At 35.1% G+C, this 20,046-nt stretch overlaps 1 protein-coding gene across 3 annotated transcripts in view; it reads left to right on the forward strand.

The window, feature by feature from the left end:
• Window positions 1-20,046, forward strand: part of Prp5 (pre-mRNA processing factor 5) — a 593,106-nt gene that overhangs the window by 249,694 nt on the left and 323,366 nt on the right. For all 3 annotated transcript variants that reach the window (XM_090403381.1, XM_090403382.1, XM_090403383.1), the window contains exon 8: window positions 7,977-8,142. In XM_090403381.1, the coding sequence (XP_090259507.1) occupies window positions 7,977-8,142 (166 nt within the window). The remainder of the gene's footprint in view (window positions 1-7,976; window positions 8,143-20,046) is intronic.

Raw genomic sequence — 20,046 nt, forward strand, 5'->3', positions numbered from 1 at the left:
AGATAGAGAGCAACAAGCTTCTTTCCAACAATGTGGCTTTTGTGGAACCAATCACCCTTGGATCATTTGGTCCATTTAAGAGACATTTTCCTGCAAAGAGAACATGTGGTTTCAGTATTCTTCAAAATGAAGAAGCTTAAGACACAGCATGGAGATACAACATATTAAAAGACCTGTTTAATCTTAGTCTGAGGAGACACCTTCCTATTTTTATTAAAAACTTTCTATCTGCCCGAGTTTCATGTGCAAGTGGAAAGCATGTTTTCTCAGCCATATCATGAATTAAAGGGGATTCCTCAAGTCTCTGTCTTAAGTGTGACTTTCTTCCCTATTAAAGTGAACTCAGTAGGCAATTGCCCTTATGATGATGACTTCACAATTTTCTGTCATTCTTGCAATATGAGGGTCATTGAAAGAGAACTTCAGCAATCAATTAATGGGCTCTCTTCATGGGCTCTTTGTCATGGGTTCAGGCTCTCTGCAGAAAAAATTTTGTGTGTTTACTTCTGTCAGAAACTCTATCTTCACCCCAATCCTGATTTAAGAATGGGATAAATTATCTTATTCCAGTAGCACCCAAAGCCAAGTTTTTTCAACTTATCTTTGACAGAAAGCTAACATTCTTTATATACATTCATCATCATTATTATTATTATTATTTTGGGCGACTCCAGGAGTCCTTAGACTCATCGAGGGAGGCCCTAAACATCATGTCCACACAACTATGCGATTACATTCTCACAGTATCTATCATACCTTGCCTTGAACTCGTTCACCGTCATAGCACCCACAACAGACTCTGGCAGCTTATTCCACTCATTTACCACTCTAAAAGTAAAGAACCCAGCTCTAACACCCCTGCTAACCACACTCTTACCCAGCTTCCATAGGTGTCCCCTAGTTCTCCCACCACCAGTCCTGATCTCAAAAATATCCTCTGAATTAATCCTATAGAATCCCTTTAGCAATTTGAACGTCTCAATCATATCTCCCCTCCTCTGCTTATCAACTAGTTTCTGCAACCCACAAATCTTCAGCCTGTTCTCATATGGTTCATTCCATAGACCTGTTATCATCTTAGTCACTCGCCTCTGGATTCTCTCCACCTCCTCCCCATCAAGAAGGAACCGAGGTGACCAAATCTGGGCACAGTAGTCGAGATGAGGTCTTATCAAGGCTCGGTACAGAGGTACAATAACTTGCTTGTCTCTGCTCGTCAAGGTATTTATCAACAACCAAGTGAGTTGATGAGCTGATTTAGCTACTTTTGCAATGTGCCCCCTAAACTTCATCTCCCTATCCACCAACACTCCCAAGTCCCTGGCCTCATCAATCTCTTGGAGTACAGTACCACCAATGCATCCACCAATCATCTTTGGGATAAGTGCAAAAAAGCATAGAATTTCCTCTATATGATTGCTCCACATTTACCATGTACTTGAGTTCAAAGCTTGATTACAAATCCCAGGTTTACACTCCTGTAATGGAGAGCACACTCTGGTAGTTTGGCTCTCTCCATTATCAGATTATCTGAACAGCTGCTGGTGCTTTTTGAACCTCACCCATTCAGAGCCTTCATGTTGAATCCCTCTGTCACTTAGACAAAAATATTTGTCTCCTAATTATTTCCTAATTCACATGGAGAGAAGAGGCTAGGAATAAGAAAAGTCTCATTGACTATGTTATTGTTGATAGTGATGTTTTCTCCCTGGTGCAGGACACCAGAGTGTACAGAGGATTTGAAATTGGAAGTGATCACTATTTAGTCTTCAGCAGGATAAAATTGAATTTCATATTGAAAAGAATAACATGTAAGAAAGTTTTAAAGCGAATAAAAGTTGAGCAGCTCTCAGATGTAAACTGTAGACAAAAAAATACAGAAATATTATTGAAAAGAAAATGAAAGAGTTTGAGAACAGGAATCAAACCTTGGAGATTCAGTGGCAAACTCTGAAGGAAACATTGATTGATTCTGCCAGAGAGGCATGTGGTGAGGTTGTGTGCAAAGATAAAAAAATCAGAACTCCCTGGTGGACACAGGAAGTTAAAGAGGCAGTGAAGGAAAAGAAGAAAGCATATCAAAAGTTCCTGGCAAATAAGTCAGCTTTTACTCTTACAGAATACAGAGACAAATCAAATGTAAGAAAGCTAAACAGTGTGTAAAACTAGCTAAACAAAAGTCATGGGAGGACTTTGGCAAGAACATAGAAAATAAATATCAAGAAGGTGGAAAGATATTCTGGAGGTTATTAAAGAAGCTTCGAAATGGAGGAAAAAAGAGTGCTGTAAAAGGAGTTAGAGATGATAAAGGTGAAATGAAAACAGGAGAAAAAGATATCCTTGAAGTATGGAGTAATTACTTTGAAAAACTGCTAAATGAAACAAGCAGTGATGACAGCACAGTGATAAAAAACACTGACCAGGCATGCAGTCAGGAATACATATCCATACTTGAAGTAGAAAAAGCCATCAAAGGCTTGAAATGTGGAAAGGCAGCAGGAGTAGATGATATTCGACCAGAAATGCTGAAGTATGGTGGTATAAGAGTCTTACAGTGGCTGCACTGCATAGTTCAGAAAGCCTGGACAGAGGGACGAATTCCCGACGATTGGAGTAGAGCTCTCATAGTACCCATATATAAAAAGGGAAATAAAACTGAATGTGAGAATTACAGAGGTATTTCCCTACTGAGTGTTCCTGGCAAGATCTATGCAAGTATACTTAAGAAACGGTTGAGAAGAATTGTGGAAGAAAAGCTTGGTGAAGAACAAGCTGGATTCAGGCCAAATAGAGGCTGTCAGGATCAGATCTTCATTTTACGACAAATAATCGAGAAAGCATGGGAATATAACAAAGATCTGTATTTAAGTTTTGTCGATTTGGAAAAGGCATATTACAAGGTGCCAGGAGAGAAGCTATTCAATAAGCTGCAGTTATATGGTGTCAATGGGGCATTATATCAAGCAATACTTAGTCTTTATTTGAGTTGTGAGTCAGCAGTTAGAATTGAAGGAAGTACAGGAAGATGGTTTAATGTTAAATCTGTTGTGAGACAAGGATGTACATTATCCCCTCTGTTATTCATTATCTATATGGATCACATTATGAAGGAATGTGGTATTAAACCTGATATCAAAATTGGAGATGTTAATGTCAGCTCTTTGCTTTATGCGGATGATGTTATACTTCTAAATAAATCCGCTACAAGTCTGCAAGATTCTCTGACTAAATTGAATAGCTCTTATAATAGATATGGTATGAAGGTCAGCAATAAAAAGACAAAGACAATGAAAATAGGCAGAATCATTGAAAATGTCAACTGTGTTGTGAATGGAGAACCTGTGGACCAAGTAAAACATTTCAGCTACTTAGGCACAATTTTTACTGAAGATGATAAACTAAATATAGAAATAGACAACAGAATCAGCAAAGCTGGTATTGTGGGAAGCCAATTGAATAAATTCATATGGAATAAGAAAGAAATTAGTCGGAACACTAAATTAGCTGTATACAAAACTGTGTTCAAACCAATTTTAACTTATGGATCTGAAAGCTGGGTCAGAAGTAAAACACTTGACCAAAGACTAGAGACCGCGGATATGAGAGTCCTGAGAAAGATTAGAGGCGTGAACAGATGGCATCAATGGCAATATCATATTAAAAATGAGGATATTAGGAAAGAACTTGACATTGTCAGCATCCAGGAAGGCGTTAGCAGAGCTAATCTCAGATGGTATGGTCACTTAAATAGAATGAGAGAGGAAAGATTAGCAAAACAAGTGTTCTCTGCCAGGTTGGCAGGAAAACGACCCAGAGGAAGACCAAGATATAGGTGGATTGATACGGTACATAGTGCCTTAGACGATAGAAATATAAGATCTGATAATGTTGGAGTCTTGACAAGTAACAGACTGATTTGGAGGAAAATTGTAGGTAGGAAGTTAGTAATGATGTAATTTTTTCATGTAGTACTGTCATATCCTGTACACCCCTTGAGGGTACATGGCAGGAATTTGATGATGATGATTATTTCCTAAAGATAAAGTCCCTTCCAGATCATCCTACATGGACTACTCTTTTTTTCTGTGTTTGGAGGTTTAATATCACACACGTCAGACTGCCATTCATCCTTTCGGTATGCATGTTAGAAAAGCTATTGCATATCAACATTCATGCCAATGAAGCTATTGGCATGAATGTTGACAACATCACCTGCACTAAAAAAAAAACAGCATTCCTCCGTGGCAGGCTTGTACCCCATCTTGCAACCTCTTACTTTGTCAACTACAGAAATCTCATACACTGTCATCTGTCTACTACCTTCAATTGTTTAATGCACATAGAGTAGCCCACTCTGATTTCTTGTCCATCTATTCTGATGGTTCAAAATCAGAGATCTCTGCTGTGTTTCCTAACATTACTATCTCCGACCAGATCCCACTCAACTGCATTAATTATGTAGCAGAGTTGCATGCCATTTTGCTTGCACTTGTGTGCATATAAAATAAAACCTGTCAAAAGTATATGATTTATACAGACTCTTTGAGTTCTTTACAGGCCTTTCCAGTGTATAATCCACATCCAGTGTGTGGTGAAGCGTTGCAACTTTTGTACAAAATAAATACCGTTAATTTTGATGTTCGGTTATGTTGTATTCCCAGCCATATCGGAATTAAGGGAAATGACATTGCAGATGCAGGTGGCAGATCACCTTATACTTTTTCAACATACTGTTTGAAGTACCATATACTTGACTACAAATAGTTTATAAAATCAAATTTAATTAGCGAATAACAATATTGGTAGGAAGCATTAACAAACAATTGCATGAGATTATGCTTGAAATTAAGCACTGGCAGTCTGGTCAACATTGGAAAAGAAGAGAAGTTTTTCTGCATAGGTTACAGTCAGCTTACACATTCTTATTTACTGAGGGCTGATGACCCACTTATGTTTGAGAAATGCAATACCCATCTCACCATTAATCATATTCTGGTTGAGTGCTGGCACTTTACATGAGAGAGAGAGAGAGGGGAACGGCATTTTTATTTATCTGGCCAAGCCCTATACACAGGCAGATTTTTTCAGACTCCGACAAATTGCATGGCGTTTTTAAATTTTTACAAAGAATTAATTTTATTCAAATGCATTTGACTGTAAATTTATATGTACATACATTTTATTTACTCATTTATATTCTAAATATAAATAAATCATTTATATTCTTATAACTGTTTATTAAAACTTTGTATACATAACTATTTTTAATACCTAATAACTACTAATATATAAATCCTCTATTTTTTGTACATATACTTTATCAATCCTTGTCACTATTTATTAATACCTAGTGTAGGTAACTTTATTAATCCCTTTTAATATGCAGATATTTAACACTTGTACATAAATTAGTGAATAAGATAAAATGTATCTCCTTATAACTATTTATTTATTAATACCCTGTGCACTGCTGTAACCTGTGTCATGACTCAGTTATGACTTAGCTATCCGTGCACCATATAAACAACAAATCAATTAATCAATCAAACCTGGATTTTGGTTACAGTAGGTAACCAAAAAACCATAGTATGGTTTTTTGGTTTGGCTGCATGGTGAAAATGTAGCCTTTAGCTGCATCATATGAAAGAGCTCAGGCCCTCTTTCTGTCTCTTCTTTTTGCTCTATCTCCTTTCTTCTAATCTAGTGTTAGATCCTGAATGAAGGAATCTTGCAAAGCAATCATTCATTCATTCAGGGTCTAACGTACTAAACTACACAAACAAAAAGAAATACCTGCACATCAGCTGAGATTAAAGTGAAACTTCTTCACATATGTATAAAATTGCATTAATTTTATATACCATGTATTTTAATCTATTGTGATCATACCAAGATCGAATTAGAGATTGTCTTAAAAGAGGAATTTTATAGAATGTATAGAATGATAGTGAGTCACCAGATAGATATTAAGTAACAATTCACAGAAGGTATACAACTACATATGTCCAGCGTAATGCTGGAGGCAGTAGCTTATGCGGAAAGTACGTTGCGTGAATTCCGTGAATACAAGAGCATAACAGCAAAGGGGAGAGCAAGGGGAGAAAAGATCTAGGTCGTGTGCAAAGGGGAGAGCGCTCAAACGAAGAATATCAGGGAATGAGCGCCATATCGGCCTTCTCTTGTCTTATTGTTTTTCCTGGTTCGGAAGTTAACTGGTGGTTCGAGTAAGGAGAATAAAGCGTCAGTGCTACAATGTCGGACGGCGAGCTTTCTTGAGAATGTTGTAGTATTCCACGCAGAGCTGAAGGTGAAATTTTCCTGCCCTAGCAGAATCGAGCCCTCGCTGAAGAGTCCCATTGAGAGGAATAGAGATGTTTCCTGAGATGCAAAGAATCGAGTCCATGATTGGCAGTAATAATGAAGATAGCGTAGCCCCTATGCTGGCATAAGGACAGCCAATAGACGAGAGGTAACCAGACCTACATGTGGTGCTGAAGGACATTGGAAAAAGTTCGGTAAAATAGAATTACTCTGTTTTGTGTTTAGAATTCCTTAGAAGAGAGAAAATTACTTGTGAGTGTAAATTATGGACATTATTCTAAAGAACTTTGTGGACAGACTCTAATTAGACAGTTAGCCTCCTTTTGAAAATAAGAATTGTTTGGAAGAGGTCTTTTGTGCTGTATGTGATTGATTTGACATAACAAGATTAGGACTGTAGACTTATAGTAACTGAATAACATTAGAATGTTAGTTATATTATCTTATGAATAGCTTGCAGAAGGGAATTTTAGCTTAACACCATATCATTTGCTATCTATCCCAATTATCAGTCACTGTGTTTTACATGCTTTATAACCTTTGATTTAAATTTAAAGTGTGTTGATCTTTTAACTCTAGTTTCCTTACTGAGATAAATTGAATGCCTGAATTTCTTTAGTGTATTTTGCTTTGATATTCCAATAAACATGATTTATTTGCCTATACCTGAGTCATGCCTAATTACGATTCTGAATTACCACTTATAAAAAAATAGAACTTCTTTTGGTGGGAAGGCATTAGAAAGTGTATATAATCATAGATTTAGGTCACAACTGCAGTCTGAATCTGTACAGCCATATTAAAGTAAAATATAGTGTAAGAATGCCTCAGAATCTAGTATTGTCTTCCTGAGTAAGGATCTTTTCTGCTATAGGATACTGGCTTGCGCAGCATAATATAAATTTGCCAGTATCCGAAGAGGAAACAATCCTAGATGTAAGTATATTAGGTCCGATATCTGAAGAAGTAAAATAGTGATTGAAAGATAGAAAGGAAAGATATAAAAATAAGAAAAACAACGATCTAACACTAGGCCTATGGCGAACATCCCTTCACTTTTCAACCAAGGTCAAAAACAGCTGGGTAGTAAACTCCACTTTTCATAATGCATGGCAAGATACAAATCTGGAAGGAGATGTGCTGCACATCATGTGATGCTAGAGCAATTTAATGTATCGTTTTCCTCCACATACAAGTAGTCTATTGTGAAGTTGCTTCATGTGCTTATGCTTGGGTACAGGATAAAAATAATATAAGTTTTTAAAGTATTTTTTTTTTTTTAGATATTATGTCAGAAGTCATACCCAGTTTGCTATGTTCCATACAGGCTTTGTGGAGAAATCCTCTCTGTTATCATGCTCTGACCAATCAGTGATTCAGAGTAATTGATAATCAAAGAAAAATCGGCATTGTTTAGGTTTGAAGTATTCATACATTTCTGATAGTCTGTGTTGGAATGTATCATTATAATATGATTGATAGTAGTAGTATACGAGATTTACAAGTGTAGGAATAGGCTTAGCTGAACAGATATTAAATGTTTGCACATACAATATGTTACATAATAAATTCAGTCTGTGACACATAGTATGGTTTTTTGTTAGTAGATCATTATCATGACATTGAGTGAACACACATTTGTTTTCTTTGTACAGTATTCTTCCGAAGAAGAAGTTGAAGATCTTCAATCAGCTATGTCGAATTTGCAAGCCAATAAAACTAAGAAACTGATGACCATTAGTAAAGATGATATCATGTACCTTCCAGTTCGCAAGAACTTCTATGTGGAAGTACCAGAATTAGCCAAAATGACTCCTGAAGGTAATCAGCATTCTTAACATACACCACATGTACTTTTAATTAGACAACTATATTAATTTCTGTGTTGCAGGCATAAATATTTTTCTTGTATCATTTTATTGATTTCATTCTGATTCATATTGGTCCTAAAACACAGTCCTGCCATGTATTTCCACAAAAAATTTCTAGTTCCACTTGTGGTGACCTCAAGACAAAATCTGATTTCTCTTTTGAACTGACTAACAATCTAGCTTTTCCTGACACAAGCACACAACATGCCATTATCTTTTCACTTTCCTTAATGTCCTTTTCTGCTTAAGACAGTTTTCACCTGTATGACTTCTAACCCTATAGTGGGTTAGCACAAAAATAATGAGATCATGGCTGTAATGAGCAAAAAGCCATAATGATTTTAATTTACACATATTACCATATAACTACTCACTTTTATAATGAGCATACCACATAGATAATACTGTACAAATTTTGGTAATTATGCAAATATTCTTAATTACTCAGGTACATCTTGGAATAGATAAAAATGAAAGATGTGACTTAACTTTTATAATCCCTTATATCAAATTACGGGACTGTTTATAACCTACTCTTGTCCTTGGACACAAACCCCTCACTATCTACCTTTCCAGTGTGTTACCTACAGTTCTCTTCCCTCACTTTACCCAAACGCTGCCACAACTGTAAAATCAGTTAAAAAATAAACATTTGCATCGGAAACATGTATATAGTTAAAGAAAATAAAAGTAAAAACATGTACTGTATTTATTTCAGTAAGACACCCCTGAATTTACTTTATGAAAAAAGAAATTAAAAAGTTTCGCATATACCTTGCATGCGAAAAAAAGTTTGAAAATGTTCCCGTCAGGGCGATAATAACTCGCTCCCCACAGTAAACAACACACCTTCCCCAACAGTCACTATACTGCAGATGCTAGAAAAGCAAGTAGTTTTATTGTATCACTGAATAAGGTGCAGAAACATTTGCACTCTGTGTAATATATTTCTTAACAAATAGTGCAAGTAGAGACAACTGGGATAAAAATAGCACTAACTAATGAATCACATATCCCTTCCCACAGAAACTATGCTGTATAGACTCAAGTAAAACCATATGTTGCACTGGCAAACACAGTATCTAACTAAAAACTATTGTCCAATTTTCGATGTCATTAAGACATCACAAAAGCAGAAGCAGCATGCAAACAACCAGCAATAAAATTCAATCGGGGGTTGAAACTTTGTGTGAATTAGCTCAGTAATGAACAGTTCTGTCGGAACGATAAAAGGGGCAAAACACCACCCCTTAGTGAACATGTTAAAATTAAGAAATATATAGTGAATTTTATGGCAGTTTCAGATATTATGGAATTAGGTTGATGGGAATTAGCATTTCAACTCAACTGCTGGCTTGCCTTTGTCGTTGGGTAGCGCAATCTTTTGTTAATACCGCACCAGTCATATGCACGTTTTCATAAGTTGCTTTATCTCTACTGGCCTATCATTGCTGTGTTTCACACTCTGCTTTTAGTTCTCATTAGTCATTCATTAAGGATTTTTCATTGCATATCTCAAGTCTTGTAAATTTCTGGTAATTTTTGCTTGAAATAATGGGAAAGAAGATAATGCTCTTTGGGTAGATGACTTTGACGATGCACACAAGGTATAAGGTATAGAAAAAGAAAGTGTCTCTCAGTTTCTGAAAATTCAAAAATAATCGTGAGTCAAAATATGGTGCCAAAAATGTTGAAGTGTGTAAAAAAATTTCTTTGTCGTCTTCAGTAGTATTGGCATTGTAGAAGAATAAAGATGTATAAATATCACACCAGAAAACAACATAACCGAAACAAAAAAATTTAGTAAATGTGAGTTTACAAATGTCAATGAATCATTGCTTCAAGATGTCCATTGAGAATCCATTGGATTCTCAATGGACGATTTGATCTTGAAGGCCCAAACAAAAACAAATAATGTTCTTAAATGATTTGGATGCAATAATTTTGTATGTAACAACAGTTGGCAGGATTAATTTAAAAACTGACATAACAACATTATGTCAGATTTTAAAGAGACTAATTAAAATTTTTATTATTACTTACTGTTTTTATTATGGAGACATAAACTGTGTTTAGTACTAAGTGCATGGTTTTAAAATTATAGACAATAAATTGCGTTTAATATTAAGTGTATCCTAGTTTATACAAGCATTCATACAAATAATATGTAGGTATGTAATCATTTTTTCCCCTCTAATACTTTTGTTTTTTGAATCTATTTTTTTATTGAGCTATTGAGAATTTAAAAAAAAAAAAATAGTAGGTAGATTTAACTCATCACTAGAACGTGGAAATTTGTTGGTCCTGTGGTGCTTATGACCTGGTTCAACTGTACTTTCCTGTAGATGGTATTTCTGTTTTATGGACTTTTCTCTTGTATAAGTATTTTCATGTCCAGTTTTCCTTGGATCATATGAAAATAGATGGTTATGAACATCTATTCACGGTTCCAATTTCAGGTTTGCTGACCTGACTTCTGAACTGTCTTCTCTTTCACCCTAACTACTTCCCTCCTTTGTTACATTCTCTCACACCACATTTTCCAGGAGTTTGAAAGCTGTTGAAGGAACACATCGATATGTTCTTATTTCATTTAACAACATACAAAATGTGACATTAATGGGCTGTATGTTTTGCTACCTCTTGTGTAGTATTAATGTAAAAAATAATAATAATAAATTTATTATCATATATTGCACAGTTTTATTATGTGTACGAAATCTTTGTATGTCTGCTGCTGTGTATATGCAATATTTAAGATACATAGAATAGTTAGGTAGTTACAGAGACAGAAGACCAAAGACAGATTAGTCGATGAACTCAGTAATCCTTTTATCACAGTCTGTGAAAATCTTTCTAAGGGAAGTTAAAACCATCCTTGTGAATTATGCTGCTAATCATCATCATCAAATTCCTGACATGTACCCTCAAGGGGTGTACAGGATATGATAGTACTATATGAAAAATTTACATCATTACTAACTTCCTATCTGCAATTTTCCTCCAAATCAGTCTGTTACTTGTCAAGACTCCAACATTATCAGATCTTATATTTCTATCGTCTAAGGCACTTTGTATTATATCAATCTACCATTATCTTGGTCTTCCTCAGGGTCGTTTTCCTGCCAACCTGGCAGAGAACACTTGTTTTGATAATCTTTACTCACCCATTCTTTTTAAGCGACCATACCACATGAGATTAGCTCTGCTAACGCATTCCTGGATGCTGACAATGTCAAGTTCTTTCCTAATATCCTCATTTTTAATATGATGTTGCCATTGATGCCATCTATTCACACCTATAATCTTTCTCAGGACTCTCATATCTGCGGTCTCTAGTCTTTGGTCAAGTGTTTTATTTCTAACCCAGCTCTCAGATCCATAGGTTAAAACTGGTTTGAACACTGTCTTGTATATAGCTAATTTAGTGTTCTGATTAATTTCTCTCTTATTCCATTTTTTTTTTTTTTTTTGAAAGTTTTACCACTTTACCCCAGTCCTGAAGATACTTTCAGGCACAAACTTTGTTTGCACACACTTGGATAAAGGATTAAACTAAATTTATTATACTCTTATTCCATATGAATTTATTCAATTGACTGCCTACCACCAGCTTTGTTGATTCTGTTGTCTATTTCCATATTTAATTTAGCATCTTCACTAAAAATCGTGCCTAAGTAGCTGAAATGTTTTACTTGCTCCACAGGTTCCCCGTTCACAACACAGTTAACATTTTCAACAATTCTACTTATTTTCATTCCCTTTGTCTTTTTAATGCTGACCTTCATACCATATCTATTACAATAGTTATTCAATTTAGTCAGGGAATCTTGCAAACTTGTAGCAGATTTATTTAGAAGTATAACATTGTCCTCATAAAGTAAAGAGCTGACATTAACATCTCCAATTCTGATATCATGTTTAATACCACTTTCCTTCATAATGTGATCCATATAGATAATGAATAACAGAGGAGATAATGTACATCCTTGTCTCACACTAGATTTAACATTAAACCCTCTTCCTGTACTTCCTTCAATTCTAACTGCTGACTTACAACTCAAATACAGACTAAGTATTGCTTGATATAATGCTCCATTGACACCATATAACTGTAGCACATTGAATAGCTTCTCTCTTGGCATCTTGTCATATGCCTTTTCCAGATCGACAAAACTTAAATACAGATCTTTGTTATATTCCCATGCTTTCTCAACTATTTGTCGTAAAGTGAAGATCTGATCCTGACAGCCTCTATTTGGCCCGAATCCAGCTTGTTCTTCACCAAGCTTTTCTTCCACAATATTTCTCAACCGTTTCTCAAGTATACTTGATAGATCTTACCAGGAACACTCAGTTGGGAAATACCTCTGTAATTCTCACATTCAGTTTTATTTCCCTTTTTATATATGGGTACTGTTAGAGCTCTACTCCAATCATCGGGAATTCGTCCCTCTGTCCAGGCTCTCTGAACTATGCAGTGCAGCCACTGTAACACTTTTATACCACCATACTTCAGCATTTCAGGTCGAATATCATCTACTCCTACTGCCTTTCCACATTTCATACGTTTGATGGCTTTTTCTACTTCAAGTATGGATATGTATTCCTGACTGTATGCCACTTGAGTGTTTTTTACCACTGTGCTATCACTGCTTGTTTCATTTAGCAATTTTTTGAAGTAATTACTCCATATTTCAAGGATATCTTCTTCCCCTGTTTTCATGTCACCTTTATCATCTCTAACTCCTTTTACAGCACTCTTTTTTCCTCCATTTCGAAGCTTCTTTAATAACCTCCAGAATATCTTTCCACCTTCTTGATATTTATTTTCTATATTCTTGCCAAAGTCCTCCTATTACTTTTGTTTAGCTAGTTTTACGCAGTGTTTAGCTTTCTTACATTTGTCTCTGTATTCTCTAATAGCAAAAGCTGACTTATTTGCCAGGAACTTTTGATAATATGCTTTCTTCTTTTCCTTCACTGCCTCTTTAACTTCCTGTGTCCATCATGGAGTTCCGATTTTTCTATCCTTGCAGACAACCTCACCATATGCCTCTCTGGCTGAATCAATCAGGCTTTTCTTCAAGGCTTGCCACCGAATCTCCAAGGTTTGGTTCCTGTTCTGAAACTCTTTCAATTTTTCTTCAATAATCTTTGCGTATTTTAGTCAACTGTTCACATCTGAGAGCTGCTTAACTTTTATTCGCTTTAAAACTTTCTTACATGTTATTCTTTTCAATATGAAATTCAATTTTATCTTGCTCCAGACTAAATAGTGATCACTTCCAATTTCAAATCCTCTGTACACTCTGGTGTCCTGCACCAGAGAGAAAACATTACTATTCACAATAACTTTTCTTATTCCTTGCCTCTTCTCTCCATGTGAATTTGTGCACATTTTTATGTTGGAACGTGGTGTTAGTAATAACCAGTCCATGTCCTGAGCAGAAATTCAACAGGTATTTGCCATTATTATTAGCTTTGCTCTTTCCTCCAAATTTTCCCAAAATAATTTTGTATGTCTGACAATCATTTCATACTCTGCTATTTAGATCCTGAACAAGGACCATTTTTTCTTTTTTCGTTATGTCAGTTGCTTTTTCTAAAGCATCAAAAAATTCCTCCACTTCTATCTTAGTAGAACCTTCTGTGGGACCATAGGCACAAATAAGTCTCATTGTCCAGTTCCCCATTCTCATATTTGCCCACATCACTCTACTTGAGACTGACTGCCATTCAAGAAGATTAGCCTCGTATTTTGTGTTGAACTATGGCTACTCCTTCTTTTCCTTGATTGTCATTTCCTGAATATAACATTTTGTATTTATTGTTCAGAAAGATCTCACCAGTTTTTGTCTTTTTTTGTTTCAGTCACCCATATTATGTCGATCTGGTACTTATCTAATTCTTCAGCTAGCTCCATTTCTTTGCCATTCAGGCTTCTTATGTTAATAGTACTGATCTTCAACTCTGGTGATATTGAGTTGGGGTGTGTTTTAGGGTTTGTTCCAGTAGCTGACTTTTTGCTGTTTTTTGCCTTGGTTCCCTGGTGAAAACAACGGGGGCCTTGTTTAACCGGGCGATGCCCCAGCCAGCAGGAAATTTTGTCATGTTGTACCATCATTTTCTATATTGGTTTAAGCCAATAAGAATACAATTTGGTCGGCTAAATCCCAAATTTCCAGCCCATCATTCGTTCAGTATCCAGGTAGATACCCAACTGGCTGCACCACGAGAAGGTGAGGATTGGTTTTCAAAGAATCAATTTTAGACAAATGTTATTACTGTACAAATTTAATTTATACCTTCCTAGATAAAAATAACCTAACATTAGAAGTCCATAAAATTTTAAGAAAATTGGATCATTAGAATGATGTACTGTTTCTAAATTAGTTTAAAAGTTATTTAAATGCTAGATCTCAAACTGTGTAAATAAAAGAGATGTGACATCAAGGAGGATTGGATGAGAGGGGAAAATGAGGAGAGTTCTGGAAGTGTTAGATTTGAAGAGAGTCATGGCAGATTGAAAGCAGACTTTGTTAACAATCTCAGAAGGAACCAGTTGCATGCCTCTGTATATAAGAGGAAAAATAAAAAGCTAACATTAGGCAATTTCTTAGTCAAAACTGCATAATCATGACAGATAATACATAAATTTCTTTCTGAGTGAAAAGACATCTAGATATATCTACTTTTTCTGGAAAATCTGAAAAAAAAATCAAGATTTTCACTAACATTCCTCTATCATATACTGTTAATTTACTTAAGATTTTCTTCCTGACATTGTCAAACTTTACAAGTTATTATCCATACTGGTTATTTTTGTGTTCAAGATATATCAGGAGATTGAAATTCATGATTGATTGCTTAAAACCATAGTGAGAAAAACAGTTTTAAATTCTCTTTCTTATTTCTTGCAAATGTGCAGCAATGAGAAGGTCTATTTCTTCTATACTTGCTACTTTATTGAGCACTTTGAAGATCATTTCTTTATTGGCATTTTTATCAAACCTGCATTATAATAAAAATGTGTTAATGACATGTTTGCTATTTGGAATGGTTCTCCATTAGATTTAAAACTATCTCAAAAATAAATGTTCATCTTAGAATTGAATTCACTCTAGAGGAGAAGAAAAATAATTAGTGGACTTCCTATATTTATTGATTCTTCATCAGCCTAATAATGGTTTGTATTTCTCAGTGTTTTGAAAATAAATGCTTCCTGATTATTATATCCATGCTACATCACACCATCATCCAAGTCAAAAAATCAAAACCATCAAGACTTTGTTTGACTGTTCTCACCAAGAACCCTTTATTCCAAGAATTAAATAATATCAAATCAGCCTTTTTATAAAATCATTTCAACAAAGCCTTTATCACCAAAACATTAGGCTTCCAGTCTCTATGTTTTAAGAAGAAATCTCTCTGATTCATCTTCTTTATATTAAAGAAATATCTGAATGTATTGCTAAAGTTCTAAGGCCTCTCACAATCATAATAGTTTCCTTTTGTCTTATCAGGAAGATTCTAACATTTCTTTCTTCACCTAAAGACACACTTGCTTCACTTGATTTTCCTGGTGCCTACCATATCCTTTGTTGTTTGTGTGGCTTGTCTTAGGACAGGCCTGTAAATCTGTGATGAAGAACATACATAAACTGTATATCCAGTATCATGAACCTGAGCAATCTGTCTTAGCTGAACATGCATCTCTACTAAGCACAGAGGTCTTTATTTAAAAAAAAAAAAAAAAAAAACTCTTACATGAGCAGATTCATTCTTTATGGAATGTTTATATAAAAGAGAGCTGTGAGATCTTTTACATGATCGAAATTTGAACAGATCTGGTGGCCTTCAGTTACCTACTTTATGGGACATATTATTGCATCAAACTTCTATTCATTCCTAATTTGTTATTTTCTTATTATAGATACTTTATTTTGATTTATTAATTTTTATTTTTATTTTTTTAATTCTGGAAATACAATGGCAATAGGCAGAAACATTGAAAACATCAACTGTATCCTGAATGGTGAACCTATATATAGCAAGAATGTTGTAGCTATTTAGCACAATTTTTAGTGAAGATGGCAAACTAAATATGGAACTAGACAACATAATTAGTAAGTCAGCTAAATAAATTTATGTGGAATAAGAAAGAAATTAGTCAAAATACTAAATTAGCTGTATGTAGTGGTCCCTGCAGTTAGCCTAGTGGCTATGCACTTTGCAACCATATGCCTGGGGAAGGAGTTTCCTAGGTTCAATTTCCGTCGGCAACATGAGAAGCTTAAGGATCTTCCTCAGCCATAGCCAAGTTAGCCGGTCTTGGGCGTGGACAGCAGGTCCCCCCCCCCCCAAGTTTATCTGGGGTTTTTCATCCTGCAAGCAGGCAAACTGGCCCTTTGAACATCCTTAGGGGATTCAGCAGAGGAGTGGCAAACCAGTTGCATTAATACTCATTAGGAGGGGGACTCAACCCAACTTAGATGGATGAAAAGGATAGGATAGTGTTCAAACCAGTTTCTACTTATGGATCCGAAAGCTGGGTTAGAAATAAAACACTTGATCAAAGACTGGAGACCACAGATATGAGAGTTTTGAGAAATATTAATGGAGTAAAATCAATGGTGGTATCATATTAAAGATGAGGATATTAGAAAAGAACTTGCCATTGTTAGCATTCAAGAATGTGTTTAGCAGAGCTAATTTCAGATGGTACAGTAATTTAAACGGAATGGGACAGGAAAAATTAGAAAACAAGTGTTCTTTGCCAGTTGGGGAAAAACACCATTGGCAGGAAATATAAGATCTGATAATATAGATTAAAGATGCCAAGAAATTATATTCTTGGTTTCATCTTTTATTCAAGTGTAAGCTTTATTCAAGTGTAAGCTCAGTTGAAGTTACTTCATGTGCAAACAAAGTTTGCACATGAAGTAACTTCAACTGAGCTGCTTGTATAGAGAGGCTAATGACTTCACATCAAATGCCTTAGTATTTCATAATGCAATGCACGACTTTGGCATTACTTCAACCTTGGTATCACTTCTGGATCTGGCTCTCACTGATGAGGCCTCAATAAAAGTCAAAACTGGTCTGGGTAGTGGCCCTCCCCATAATGCATAGTGCATTATACTTGTCTGTAAGGATATGTGCTTTGCATTGTGAGATACCAAGGCAATTGATGTAAAGTCATCAGCCTCTATATACAAGAAACCCAGTCATGAATTTACTTAACATTAAATTTTGTTTGCTTACACTTGGATAAAGGATGAAATCAAGAAAATAATTTCCTGGCATCTTTAATCTATTGTATAACCAAGTGAAAAAAAATCAGATCTTGTTGAAATTTTTTTCTGACAGATAACAGATTAATTTGGAAGAAAATTGTTGATTGGAAGTTAGTAATGATTAACTCTTTCATGTAATACTATCATAATATCCTGTGCACTCCCTGAGGGTACATGCAAGTTGATGAATTTTATTTTGATGAATTTTATTGATTGATTATCTTACTTGAACTATAATGGCACTTTTTAAAATTCTGTGATTTGTATATGGAATGTGTTCCATTACTTATTGTACTGAAGATGCATTCAATACTAAAGCAAAAATTTTACATCATTGAAATAGGTTTCAATTAAGTTTTATTTTCATCTCAGTTTTTTAGTTACATTATGGGATACCATATGAATCTACCCTGGAATCAGTTTCATTAGTATCAATGACTTCAGTGATACATTACAAAACAGTAAAATAAATGCATTTGCCAATGATGCTGTTATCATTTTATATTCACACAAGGCCAAAGAAATATAAACTACAGCAAATGCTGATCTTTTTAAAATATCAAGTTGTTTCCACTCGAAACAACTTTAGTTAAATTCTTATAAACACAATATTTGATTTTTGTCTTGCAAAACATATTATTTAAAACAAGCTTCTCTATACAATTAACAGTTCTTACCTGATTAGAATTACAAAACCAATTCAAATTGCCATTGTATGAAAATTGCAAAAATTAATATATTAACTTACTTTGGGTTAAAAATTGTTTGAATTTAAGTTAGAAACTGCACATCACTAATGATAGAATGTTGGATATGTTTAGCAGAAAAATGGCAATAATTACCATTTATCCACAAAAATGGTAATAAATACTGAAATATCATTATTATCATCAAATTCCTGATATGTATGGTAGTATTACATGAAAAACTTATATCATTACTCATAGAATAATTTAGGGAGACACAACACACGTGTTACAATAATTACTTTTTTTTTTACGAATTAAATAGTCATTACTGTGGTTATTGTGTGTGTTTTTAGTAATAATTACTTTACTTATCATTAAGAAAGTAACATTTGATGTTTAAAAGAAAGAATTATATCACTACTAATTTCCTACTAACAATTTTCCTCCAAACCAATCTGTTATCTTTCAAGAATCCAACATTATCAGATCTTATATTTCTATCTTAATGTTCAAAACACAACACCTTATGGAATTCTAATTTGGGGAAGAAACTATGCTGTTACAGTGAAATCTCCAGTTTTAACTCAAAACCATTCAGATACCATACAATACAGCCAATGGACAAAACATAAAAGATAGAGGTGATGGGAAGTTGACACTGGCATCTCCTGTGCAGAGTGAAATGTACCCAAACTGAATGTAGACAGTAAATAGACAGGCATTGGGGTTTCCCAACAGTGTGTTGCGGTTGACTAACCTTTATAAATGTGAAGATCTTGGCAACTTTGATCATGGACATATTATCGGTGACACATTAGGTCGCTTAGTATGTCTGAACAGGTCCTTAAATGCTGTGAGCTGCCAGAATGTGCTGGCTGATCATTACACTACAGCAAAACAAAACAAGGACTATAGAAGTGCAATAGAAGCCCTTCTTATTAGAAGGGCTTCTATTGCACTTCTACAATAGATATTACACTACAGCAAAACAAAACAAGGACTATACAAATGCATTAGAAGCCAACAGATATTACACTACAGCAAAACAAAACAAGGACTATAGAAGCCCTTCTTATTAGAAGCCATTCGTTGATGAACACATATTACACTATAACAAAAGAAGGAAAAACGGAGATTGTGATGTGCAATAAATATACCATGCTATACAGCCTATACAGTGGACAAAACATAAGAGATAGGGGTGATGGGAAGTTGACACTGGCATCCCTTGTGCAGAGTGAAATGTACCCAAACTGAATGCAGACGGTAAATAGACAGACATTGGGGTTTCCCAACAGTGTATCGTAGTTGACTAACCTGTATAAATGTGGAGATCTTGGCAACTTTGATCATGGACATATTATCGGTGACTTCTCATGTGACACATTAGATCGCTTAGTATGTCTGAAGAGGTCCTTAAATGCTGTGAGCTGCCAGAATGTGCTGGCTGATCATTTACATGCTTTCATGGCCTTCAATCATCCTGCAGTCAATTGTCTGTTTCAGCAGGACAATGTGCAGCGCCCACCGGCTGCAACCACCTAGGAACGACTTGAGGAACACTCATCTAAGTTTGAAACCTGAATTTAAACCCAGTTGAATATCTCTGGGATGTTGTAGAGCGAGATCAGATCATCTAAGGCATAGTTGTGGAAAATGGTGCAACAGGCATTGCTGGAATTACCTCTGGCATCTGGTGGAGTCAATGCCTCTGAGAGCACAGGCTGTTATTTGTGCCAGAATAGGACGAACATGCTCTTAGATAGGCATCTCTAATGTTTTGTCCATTAAGTGTGTTATATATAACTCATAAATATTTATATATTTATAGGCTATTGTTATCCACAAAAATGGTAATAAATACTG

This window comes from Typopeltis vanoorti, chromosome 14, assembly GCF_054136105.1.
Source record: "Typopeltis vanoorti isolate ZY-2024b chromosome 14, IOZ_Tvanoo_1.0, whole genome shotgun sequence".
NCBI classification, from domain to species: domain Eukaryota; kingdom Metazoa; phylum Arthropoda; class Arachnida; order Uropygi; family Thelyphonidae; genus Typopeltis; species Typopeltis vanoorti.